The sequence below is a fragment of the Trypanosoma brucei genome, chromosome 5, assembly GCF_000002445.2.
Source record: "Trypanosoma brucei brucei TREU927 chromosome 5, complete sequence".
Classification (NCBI taxonomy): Eukaryota; Euglenozoa; class Kinetoplastea; order Trypanosomatida; family Trypanosomatidae; genus Trypanosoma; species Trypanosoma brucei.
In genome coordinates, this window is record NC_007278.1 from 1 (window position 1) to 12,205 (window position 12,205).

Here is a 12,205-nt window from a genome sequence, read left to right on the forward strand (position 1 = left end):
GATCCTCCACAGGTCATCGAAAAGCGGTAAAAATTTGGATTGGGTAAAGGAACAAGAACTAAAATTAAATAACGCAACACCTTCCTCCGCCTTTTCTACTTGCTTTTCATTTTCGAAGCTTACGCGAAGTAGACAACAGAGAAAACTCGAAATTAACCTTTTTTAGCTTTTAATAATAAAACTAAAGATTAAGTCTTTGCTACGCAACGCCCCATTATGTGACACGATCATTTACCCGTACGGCGGACAAAAGATAGTAATAACACACCACACGAAAACTGCTATACCAAAATACCAAAAATGTAACACACGCAGATCACCCACTATGTATACATTTTATTTCTTTTTCACTGTCATGGATAGCGTTTTCACTCCTTCACATCATCCCCACCTGTTTCGGGTCTCACACCAACACAAGAATGTTGCGGCAAGCAATTTGAACCAATGAAACTTTCTAACACATCATGCCATCCAACTAAGAGCAACATAAAACCACATACGAGAAAGAGACATAGTTTATTAGTATATCACCATATCACGTTAGAAGTGATATACTTCCAACATGAGCATAGCAACACTTTACACTAATTCCCCCTCCCTATAACAAAAGTTAACACATTTAAAGAAAAATACTTATAAATACTCCTGGTTAAAGGCATAATAATAATAATAATAACTCATCCGCTACTGTTTCTCCAACAAGTATTGAAACTAAGTTTCCTTGTCTCGTTTATAATCTATTTTTCGATACCCTTCATTACTTGTTTTGTTGTATTTGTGACGTTTTTAATCGTTGCACCATTCCCTTTACACGATTAATAACCTTAGTCTATTTTCCCCTCTTCCTACTATCCTCTTAATTTTAGGATGCTCACTATTACTTAATTTGAATTATTCGATCATCTTCTCATGTCTCGCCACAACGCTGCATGCACACACCCCCTGGTGAAAGTAGTTGCAAGTTGGTTACCTATCATCAGCTTTACCTCCATTTTGCACGGCACTCACCCCATTAGACATTTTCACACTTCTCAACGGACTTGCAACAACGACTTCTGTGAACATATGAGGCTTAAAACTGCAGAGTATCACTGAACAACCTTTACCCACCCCGCCGTTCTTCCTTTGAGTACTGTCTTTTCCATAATCCTGCCCATCCTGATTACTTGTTTCCAGCCCCAGCGTATTTCTTTCCTCGAGCCCCGACATTTCACCCAGTGGCAGCTGCTCTCTAATACCCTCGATGCCATTCCCTGTTAGTTTCCCACTTGGAACTAATTTCTCACCATTCTCCTTTCCCCTGTCGCTGCCTTCCACAGCTCCCGAATTCTGCTCTTCTTGACTCACTTTCTGTTCCCTGTGGTCAGTTCCCAGGTGTGCCACCGACCCCGAGACTCGGGGCCTGACAGATGGCTGTTCAACCTGGCCTTCGTTCCTGCCGCCAACTACAGCATCGTTCAGTTGTACGCTTACCGTAAAGAATTTTCTTACAAGTCTGGAGACGATTAGCCATTTTCACCCTCCGCTGCTGGATCCTGCATTGCATCGATCTCTTTTTCTTGTCAGGTTGTTGACTGCGCTCACGCTTGGCGCCCTACAATCGGGAAGTAGGGGAGCTGAAGCAAGGGGTGGACCCGCCCCCTTTTGGCTGCCACCAACCGTAGTCAAACCAGCACCGCCTGCCTCCGCTGGAGGAGTCCGAGTATCCCTAGCATCTCTTGCTTTTGCTTGTCGCCGGCAATGAAGCTTTCGACTCAGCCAATAGCAAAATCAATATTAGTGTCAAAAATGGGGCTCTTATAGGTCTTGGCATTGTTTTCCTTTAAGGTTGCAGCTGAGCAAACTACACAAAACACTACTAACAAAAAGGAAAACATTTTACGTACATATGCGACATCGAAAGCAATTACAATTGGATTCGGAATTAGAGAAAATAGAAATTTATTAATGTATCACATTTCATTCCGATTGTTTCCTCCCATGAAGAAGCCTCTCAAAAACCATGAGGGTCCCTTCTGTTGCTTTCAGTGCCTTTTAACTTAATTTTTGATACACCATTCAGGTGCTTCCTTCACCCACAGCCCTTTTGATCGCCTCTCAGCTGCCTCACATCATTCCCAACTTTCCATATACCTCGAACTCCAGGGTTACACAAATAAAAATCAACTTAGACAATATGTCTTTTGGTGGCTTCACATTCCTACCAATTAGATAGAAAACCATACATCTAGTTCTTTCAATATTTTTTTAAATAAAGAATTTATCGGAGTTCACTAGTCTTTTTGTTACCACTTCCTTCATCACCTGTAGGTGACTTTGTCGCCAAACCAACACGTTTGAACTTGACCGTAGCTTCAATGGTTTCCTGTATACATAACTATATTTTTGCTCTCCATTCCTAAATGCTGCAACCAAGCTTCCAAAGAGAGGTCACGCTGTTTCTGCTTCTTATGTTTGAATGGGCTCAATTGTAAGCCTCGTAAGATTCACTTCCTGTGTACATTTATAACGCGGTTCTTTTAATATATCTTGTCCTTCCAGATTCCATAATTCCATAACAACAATATTAAAATCTGTATTCGTTCAATCCCAAAAGTTATAAAGTTTATTCACTATTTGCTTTTGTTTTCCTTACTGTCGCTTTTACTTTTCCTAACTTTTGTTGTTACTGATAGGTGTGAGCGGATTATTTTATTCTTTTGAGCATTGTATTTTTCCATTTTATGCAACTTTTTAAACGGGTGTAAAAAAGAAAAATTATTCCTTCCTTTCCTTTACTCTGTTCGCTGGTCTTCTGCGCTGGTGTTTGGCGTATTTTCCTTATTAAGGGTTAAAAATAAAAATAATTGAATGATGAATAAATTTATGCAAACAGCCAAAATAAAAATATCCGTAGAAACTGTAAAATAGTTTTGGACGAACTCTTTTGTTCTTCTGGTGGTCTTGTCGTAGTGGCATCTTTCTCAGAGCTGGTAGTTGCTTGCGCATTTGGGTTTCCATCATTTTGTGGTCCTTCTGTCCCCTTAGCTGGTGAGTTATCCCCTGTGCTTGGAACTGTGTTTGGCTTTGGATTTTTTTCCATGCTTGGCTTCCCCTCCGCACGTGGTTTTGTGCTTCCACTTGCACTTTCATCCTTGCTCATTTCTTCAACTTCTCTCACCAGATCTTCGAGCTTATTAAGCCATTCAATACCACTTGCGTTGTCCTCGTTAGATCCCCTTGGGTACAGCACACAAATGCCGTCGTTCTCTGATTCCGCTCCATTGCAAGTATGCAGTCCGTACTCTTTACCTCCCCCGTAGGTATAGAAATGCTGGCGTCCATCTGAGTTCTTACGTTTCTTTATGCGCATCCTGAATTGAACCTTATTCTCGTGAAATTCAGTTTCTGATGGCACACCTTTTCCACTTCCAGTTATGCATCTACTCCTCAAGTCGTCCCACGTGCTTCGGTGCTTTTGGGTGGTTGGCCATTCCTGGGAGTTAACTTTTCTTACATTTCCCGTGTAACAAAGGTCCTTAAGATCTGGTTGCCGGTTTGTTCCCTCGCATAAGCAAATAAGATCTCTTACAAGTGCCTTTCCTCCGTGGGTACGTTGGTTTCCACTATCTTGGCCACAATCCATCTCCCTGTGAACTTTCCATAACATTTTATTTACGCCATCGACATTTGCTCCAAACAATATATCTTTAGCTTTGATTTGAAGAGAAGTTACGTCAACACCTAGTTTTCCCTTCATTCGCTCCAGTAACTCATTTATTTGTTCTGTCAAGCTAACAAATCCGCACAACGTTTGGAACTCCTTCACATTAAGTATATCCTGCTCCGCGCTGGACACACAAGTCATTACTAAAGACACGCCCACAATTGATTCCACTGATTTCTTCCACATTTTTGTTCAACTTTATGTAATTAAACCCTTTTCTTTAAAAGTATTTACGAAGATAAGTCACCATTTTCTCGCTTTTCTCGTGAAAATTATAAACATAATACACTAAAAAACATTTTCGACGGGAAGGTTTTTCACCAATTCGAATATTTTGAATTGAAGAGAAAATGAGGCTCCTCGTTCATCTCATGTTTCCTTCGTTGTGGAATGTGCGTCATCAATGCATCGCGTCGCACAGCCCGTACAAACTTATTGGCAGCAAAGGCATAAAGGCTAGCTCCCGTTCCAATCTACCAACATTGGAAACCGCACCGCCAGGTTTTTGGAAGTTGTCAGTCTCTCGCCGCGGTGACGGGTTTAGAGGAATATAGTCGGCAGCTAGTACAGGTTTTTTCCATTCGGTAAGCGTGGAGGCATGTCAACACTTGATACACTCTCAACCCTTGAGATGTTATGTTTTCCTCGCATGAAGAAAGCACTGGTTTATGTTGGCGGCTCCTCAACTGCAAGTAAAAGTTAAGATGTTATTTTTTCCCCGTCAATCACACTCTCCAGTAACAAACCAATCTCCAACACATAACGGTGGAAAAGGCATTCTAGTCCAGGACGCACAAATATGTGATACAGATCTTTACACTCAGTAGCGTAACCATGTTCGTTTTCTGGCTGAATTAAATGTTTGGCGCTTTGATGCGCTAAGTGTATTCCTCCCCAGTGCAATCCTCTACAGCAATGGGGTCTTACCCAACGGTAGACTCAATACTTCAATACCGAAGCTCCGTGACGACTTTGTTGGAGTCTGATATTTGGGAACGAGGTAGGCGTTCATTTCCTTGGGAAAGTTGATTATACCGCTCACCAATGCGTGTTAATGCTGGTACTGAGGGCATTGGGTTTCCCGTTCATCAGAAGTAATTGTCGTCTCAGTCGGTAGTATTTCACTTTCCTCTGTCACTTACCATCATGGCTCCGTACTTGCTGTGTTTCCCTTCGGTTGATTTTGATAGTTCCGAGCTATTGCTCTCGGATAAGACGCCTTTACATCCAATTTATCTACAAAGTCACAGTGAATTTCATTATAGTGAATCTGTTGGTGTACTCTCTTAATTTGTTGGGAAAATTAAATTCATTGCCTTTTTAATCTCCTACTTCTATTTTCTGATGTAACGTGTCTCTTGAAGGCATAAATAGCTGTTAGGGGCGCCACACTACGGTGTTCAACCCCTTGATGCATTGTATCATCTTCCACTCTTTGCCTTTACAGATTTCCTTTTTGAATTTTCTTCGTGCCTTCGTGAGAGTTTCCCCCCACTGGCGCGGCCATCAGCCATCACCGTAGAGCCCTGAGATGCTATCGGTCTGGCGACTGTGGCAGAGTCTCCCTTTTTTTTATTCATTCTAACACACTCTCTATAATTTTTGTTGTAGCTCCACAGTTGAACGGAATACAGCAGATGGGGCGAGAAGCCCCCCACCCCAGACTCTCCCAAAGATGTCAATTAGCAATCCTTTTGTTTTGATTTTTGTTATTCGTTTATTATTCTCTCCCCCTCTTTTTGTTTGTGTTGCTTGTTGATTGCATACCTCCTCTGTCTCTGAGGGTGTCTGGACTATTCCTGCGTCCGGTGCTTTTCCTGCTAGCTACACTCTCGGCAATAAGGGGGGAAGTTGCAGAAGGGAGAGTGGGTTGTATGACTGTTACATTAGGTGAGGACTTCACCTGCGGCCGGCTCCGTTCAACCGCAATGAGAAACTGTGCCAGCCTTTTAGAGAAACATATATCCTGCACACACACACACCTTCTACCGCAAACCCGACACGTAACTCCTTCAAACTGGGACAGCTCATCAAGTGCAGCGACGTTTCTTCGCAGTCGCCGCGTTGGCTGGTAACAGCGCGCTCTACCTTCATACCGTGCATCTTCTTTTGATGTAGGGTGAGGCCAGTTTTGCTAGCACACTGCCTTCCGCATGCCGGGCACACCAACATGGATGCGTTTGTATGCGGGGAATCAGTGGCACACAATTTTGTGCTTTTGCTGCATTTAAGCTCGACTCCCTCACCTTTGTGGAAAGCCTTACAGTGTCGGATGAGGGAGTCCCTGCAACTGAGCACTTTTTGGCACACACCACACTGCACCTCGCCTTTCCCCGGGACGTCAACGTTTCCCTCACGGGCACGCTTACGAGGGAATTGCACCAACACCACAAAGTTACCTCCCTCCGTCACTATGTTCTTATGTTTGAATTTCTTGTGTAGTGACAGGGAAGAGCGTGTATCGAAGCTCGCCTCGCACAGGTCACATTGAAACGGCAGCTTCCGTGTATCCTGAGGGGCTGGCGCTGCTGGGACGCTACCATCTCCTTTCACTGAGTCTTCGTTCTCTCGCCCCCTTTTCACGCAGCAACTACCGCTACCTATGCCATGTATTGTTTGAAGGCTGTGTAATAGTCGGCCTGGCACTACGAATTTGGAGGTACAGAGGGTACAATGAAGCACCTGCGGTCTCATCGGGACTCGTGTGCTCGATGGTAGAGGAACGATCGCCAGCACTGGAGGGGGCTCCGGGGGGATGTCCACTGCAGGTGTTGCATCGCCGTATTTGATCCTCCTGAGGGCATCAGCTCGCACAAAGCCATGTTTGTTTACCATATGCGTTACAGCACTCGAGCGACATTGGCATGTGGCATCACATTCCGTACATTTGGTCGGTTCGGAGGTTCTCTGAAGAGTGCGTGTCGCAACAGTTGGGGGCATTCGTATTGTTGGCCCTATCGCTGCATGTTGTGGGTTACACCATCGGCACTGCGGAGGCACACTCGGGTTGATCTTTCGCAACATCCATCCATAGTGTCTTGAAGATCCAACCCGAAAGCGTGCCAGTGCCGTTTCTTCCTCCCTCGTCAGTTCTTCTTTATGTTTTGTTGGAAAGTGGTTGCCCGTGATACCAAACCTATGAGTGTTCACATGGACTTATTCCGATCTAAGCACTCGGTTCGCATAAGCAATGATGTCGGGGATCCATGTATTTCGCAACTGTGGTAAATCAGCGGCCTTTTTGGCCATGTCATCGCAAACCTCATTCCGTTTCACGCCACAATAGCCAAACACAAATTGCAGTCGGATACGTATCTTCCTTCTCTGAACTTGAAGCAGAAGCCTCCATAGTCGTCTTAGAATTGGGTTCGTTACGGCTAGGGGGCCTGTCTGCAGTGCTGTTAACATTGACAGCGAGTCAGAGAAGATGAACAACCTGCTCGGTGTGCTTCTGTATGCCGGAAGCCATTTCAGCAGCCGTTGCAGTCCTATCTCTAATGCTACGCATTCCGCTCTGTAACTGCATGAGAGTTCCCCTGCTCCGGTTTTGGGTGCGCAAATCAGCGTGTTGTTTCTATAGAGCAGGGCAGCTGCTCCGGACTTCTCACCGAGGGACACGGATCCATCAGTCCACAATTCGTAGTGCTCTCGCCGCGGTGGCTCCTTCCCCCTCCGTGCAAAATGCCGTTCAATCCACTTTTCGGAAGCCTCCCTTTTGAAATCGTCAGGGTCATCAGCGCACACAGGCTTTATCTGCGTGTGAAATAGCGGTCGGCAGCTGTAGCGGAGCGTCGATGTCTCTAGTGGGTGCTCGCGTGGTTCAATGCGGAGGTGGGAGTAGGACCGCATGATGCGGGAATGTAGGGCTCTGACTGGATGTTTGCTGTGATATACTTCTTCAGCACTGCGCCGCAAACATCCGCCTCGTGACTCACACATCAGCATGAATTTCATACTGCGCACAAGAGTGGTTGTCTTGAGTGGCAGGAGGTTTGCTTCCGGCAGAGAGTCCTCTTTGCGCGTCCCATGCGGTATGCCGGCTATGATGCGACTGACTTTGTGTTGTGCTGCTGCAAGGAGGTCGAGACTTTGTTCCGAAGCGTCCCAGTACCATACCTCAATGCCATACATGGTGTGTGCCTGTACGAGTGCTAGATAAAAAGCTCTCAGTACTTGTCGTCTTGGCCCCCATGTAGAAGCTGAGATGGCTGCTATCTGCAGTAGTCTGAAGTCCATCTTGCGTCTCGTTTCGGCCGCATGTGTTGCCATCCCCTGCAGACACTGGAATGTTACTCCTAGAAGCTTCGGTGTCCTGTCAGCTCCTATTCTTTCGCCGTCCAGTTGCAATGTAAGGGGGTGGCGCTCTATACACCCGAAGAGTGTGCACTTTGTTTTCGCTACATTGACAGACATGAAGTACTCTTGTGACCACTGTAACACCACGTTGAGACCGCACTGTAGTGTGTGGTTGATGACATCCCTCTCTGTGTCCCTCGCAAGTAGCGTCGGGTCGTCTGCAAAGAATCCGTGCTGCAGTAACGGCACTTCTGCAAGGCGTTGGCTCAACGAGTTCATGGCAATAATGAACATGATTGGGCCAATGACAGTTCCTTGTGGCACTCCTCGCTCAAATGTTCTGCTTCTGGAAAGCTTCTCCTTGAATCTCACTCTGCCAGTTCGGTTACTCAGAAATGATAGGCACCACTTCACAATGTGGGGTGATACCTTCATTCTGTGCATTTCCCTCGCAATTTTGTCGTGGTCTACTGTATCGAATGCCTTCTCGTAGTCAACAAATACAGCACCCGTACGATATTGGTGCGCGGGACGGCAGAGGGCAGCGCGGACGTGCAGGAGTTGTTCGAGCGTTGAGCATCCGGGGCGAAAGCCTGACTGCTGCGGCGTCAGCTGGGACTCAACAGTGTCTCTAAGCCTCGCGGCAATTATGCGCTCCATGACTTTGCAGAGACAGCTCGTGAGCGTCACAGGCCTGTAAGAATCGAGGTCCTCCGCCTTTTTTCCGGCCTTCAGGATGGGGATGATAACACCAGTCTTCCATGCAGGCGGCACGACTCCCGTTCGTAGGCCCTCATTGAATAGCCTCAGAACAACATTCAGCGCTGTTCTGCCGAGATGTTGCAGTGCCTCGTTGTATAAGCAATCAGGTCCGGCTGCGGATCCACTCGGTAGCAGTTTGATCGATCTCCGTAGTTCAGCCATCGTGATGGGACTGAACTCACTCGCTATCGTCTTTATTGGTGCCGGTGGGTGTGAGTCGGGGTTCCTTCTTGCGCGGGACGAGTACAGTTTACTGAACCTCTCAGCTTGACGGTAGTCCGTGATGGCCGCGTTATCAACAAGTACAGCCGGTGTGGTTAGTGGTCGTGGCGCATATACTTTCTTGACAATGTGCCAACTGCAGCGGTCTGACACCGCAAGTCTGGAGCATAGCGTGCTCCATCTCTTCTTTGTGGTACGGTCCAGGATCTGCTTACGCGTGGCTACCAACTTTTTCCTTCGGTGGGAGGGTCCGCATCCAGCTATCTCTTCATCGAGTTTCGCGAGCTCAGGTGTCCAATGTGGTGGCGTTGCTCTGCAGCCACGGGGGACGGAGACCTTCGTCGCAACGCGGATGGCGGAGCACAATTTCTGTTCCGGGGTGTTGACGTTCTTCCCTCTACCAATTTTTCCTGCAGGGCTCGTCAATCTTGTGACGGAAATTCCTCCAGTTAGCTTTTAGCCATGCGTACATGGGCTTTCGAAGCCGCGGGCAACTCAGTGCATCTGTGTCGTCTCCAACGATAACTTCGAAAAATATGTTATGGTGATCGCTATCGGGAGAATACAGCGATGTCCACGTGTACACTGTGCAATTCCTTGACAGTGTCACATCAGGGGTGGACTCTCCGTGGTGGCGCGCGTACCTGGTGCACTCACCGGTGTTGCAGACCAGAAACTGGTTGTCAATGCACCACTGTGTGAGGGTTTCACCCTTGGTATTTGGTGGGCTCGCGCGATCCCATGCCAACGCGTGTGCGTTAGCGTCTGCACCGATGAGCTGGGCACCGTCAGTCGTCAGAAGCGTATCTAGGTCAGTTGCCGTGAAGGTGTGTTTTGGTGGGATGTATGCCGACGTGACAGTCAGCGCCGCTCCACGTGCAAGGTAAATTGTTGCATGCACTTGTTCAATGCGACCAACAACGGCCATACCGGTCTCGACTGGTAGGTCCTCCCTCACTAGTATTGATACACCACCTCCTTTGCAGTTACGAGCTATTCCGTGATGTTGGTAGCCAGCAACACTAAAGCAAACCGCCTCTCCAGGTGTCATCCTTGTCTCGCTCAACAGAAAAAAGTTAATCCGCTCATCAACAAGGGTTTTGTGGAGTGCTAATCTCTTTCCTTGAGATAGCCCGGCGCAGTTACACTGCATCCCGCGCAATAACTGGCTGAGATTCTCTTCCACATCACCGGACAGCAGCATCTTAGTGCGGATGATGCTGCTGATGGCACGCTGGCACGTGCCCAGGGACCGACAAATGAAAAACGGTGTCCCAGCAAGACGCTGCTGATCCCTGTGCTGTATGATGCCGTAGCCGGAGCAAAGCAGTGTTCCCCATGAAAGGAACGCTGCTGGCTCTTGGCTTCCCAATCGATTTCTCTTCTGTTACTGGACCTTGGCACCACGTTAAGATGGCCGGCATCGCCAGGGCACAATGGATAGGATTACCATTAGCAATAGATTAAGAGAAATTTTATTGTGCATACCACTCTCTCATAAACACAAGAACGGCTGCACTCAAACACCGGTATAATTTTTCCTTAGTGAGAAAATGAAAAAATGGCCCCCTTTATCTAAACAAAGGGCTAGAAGACGCCGAAGAAGGAAAGACAAGGTATTGGCTGAAATATAGTTAAAATAAAATCACACAATGACTCCAAGGTGGTACAAGCTGTGAGACACTACATGGTCTCAATATTACTTTTTATGAGAAAAGAGACACACAAGTGTATAGAAATACAATGCTTCCCTGAAAAAGCATTTGCGGTCAAACATAAGTGTTTCCTGCGGAACAAAAAACTATTGCCGTGACATATTGCCTGCTGTAGAATAACAGAACACGTAATAGTAAACCCCACTTCCTATTTACCGCTAACATTCAATGCATTCTGCCAAATTCTCGCTTCCATCTCTTTATGTCGGTTGGTAAATGGCAACGCACTGTAATCACACAAATACCTCGAACGCATGGTTTTTTTCTTGAAATCATGAAATTCGCCGCAACCATCACTCTTCACAGATTTCACGATACCCCGCCAGGATCCTCTTCATCCTCGCATGTCGCTGCGAGCTAAAACGTTTGCAACCGAAGAGATTATTTTGTGGAAAGCGAACTACTTCAGATTCTTATTATCATGTAAACGAATGAGAAATCAACTTCTTGAAAAATAAACAAAAGCTTTGAAAACCGTTCAACAGAAATAGAGAAATAATAACCAAAACTTGCCTCTTATCAGTGCTAAACATTGACATCCGCTTATATTCAATTAATCAAAGAGATAAAAGTCCATAGTGCATTTACTAAAGCACCTTCCTTTTGCGGTTGCATCACTACTACTATTATCTCTATGTTTCACTGTTCAGGGCATGTGAGGGTCAACTCCGCGAACTCAAGCGCGAATTGCCCTGTTAATTAAATAGGTTGTGGATAACCTTTTGCAAAAACAATTAAATCAAATACGCACCGTGAGAATCTTTGAAGAAGTTATGTTTTTTAAAATTAATTGCAGCTCATTTCGGGTACTGCCTAAAGCAACCCCCATCGCTTTCCATACACTTACCTGCTTTTGCGACTATTATCAATTTATTCAAGTCTTCGACGTATCTGTACCCTGTGCGATTCTCTCACTCATTGAATGCTTACTGTTTCAATGACTTATGCCCTCATTATTTGCACCAATTAAAATTCTTTTTTTATGATTACCGATAGAACCCTAAATTTAGTTACCGCAATCGTCTGCGTTTTCCTCATTTAAGTTAATGATCTAAATAAGTCCTGCTTTAAACCATTTTCGCTCTCTTAGAAATGTGCCTTCTTCTAGGCACGGGGCAGCTCTTTATAATTTTTAGAACGCAAAAAAAAATAGTTCACTGAAGAAGATCTCTCCAACACCGTTAAAATTTTAGATTCTTTGCCTTATCAACGGTCCTGTGGAACTGTCCATGGTTTTTTTGATACTTGTGATCTCATTAATGGTATTCTTTACGCACTCAAAACCTTTAAGTTACGTTCCCTCCCTTCTGTCTTTTCGTTTTACCTTTTCATTTTACTCATGATTAGGGCAGAGTCGTTCATCCCTGTTATAGCATTCCCCTTTAAAGTGTTATTTCGTTAAAACACCACAAAAATTTTGTTCTCGTAAAAGAAGTTGTTAATTGGTTACTGTTTCCCATTCGAACCCGTGTCATACTTTTCTGATCTCATTAGATAGTTGCGT

At 45.6% G+C, this 12,205-nt stretch overlaps 1 protein-coding gene and 1 pseudogene across 1 annotated transcript, besides 4 other annotated features; both read right to left on the reverse strand.

The window, feature by feature from the left end:
• Positions 1 to 12,205: part of a sequence feature (sequence corresponds to BAC RPCI93-25N21) that runs on past the window's edge.
• On the reverse strand, positions 965 to 1,813 carry Tb927.5.100 (annotated as a pseudogene).
• Positions 2,864 to 3,892, reverse strand: Tb927.5.110 (variant surface glycoprotein (VSG)-related, putative; the record flags this gene model as incomplete). Its single annotated transcript, XM_839604.1, has 1 exon — positions 2,864 to 3,892. One exon carries the CDS (start codon positions 3,890 to 3,892, stop codon positions 2,864 to 2,866), a length of 1,029 nt encoding a protein of 342 aa, XP_844697.1.
• Positions 5,155 to 5,408: a mobile genetic element.
• Positions 5,155 to 10,418: a mobile genetic element.
• Positions 10,167 to 10,418: a mobile genetic element.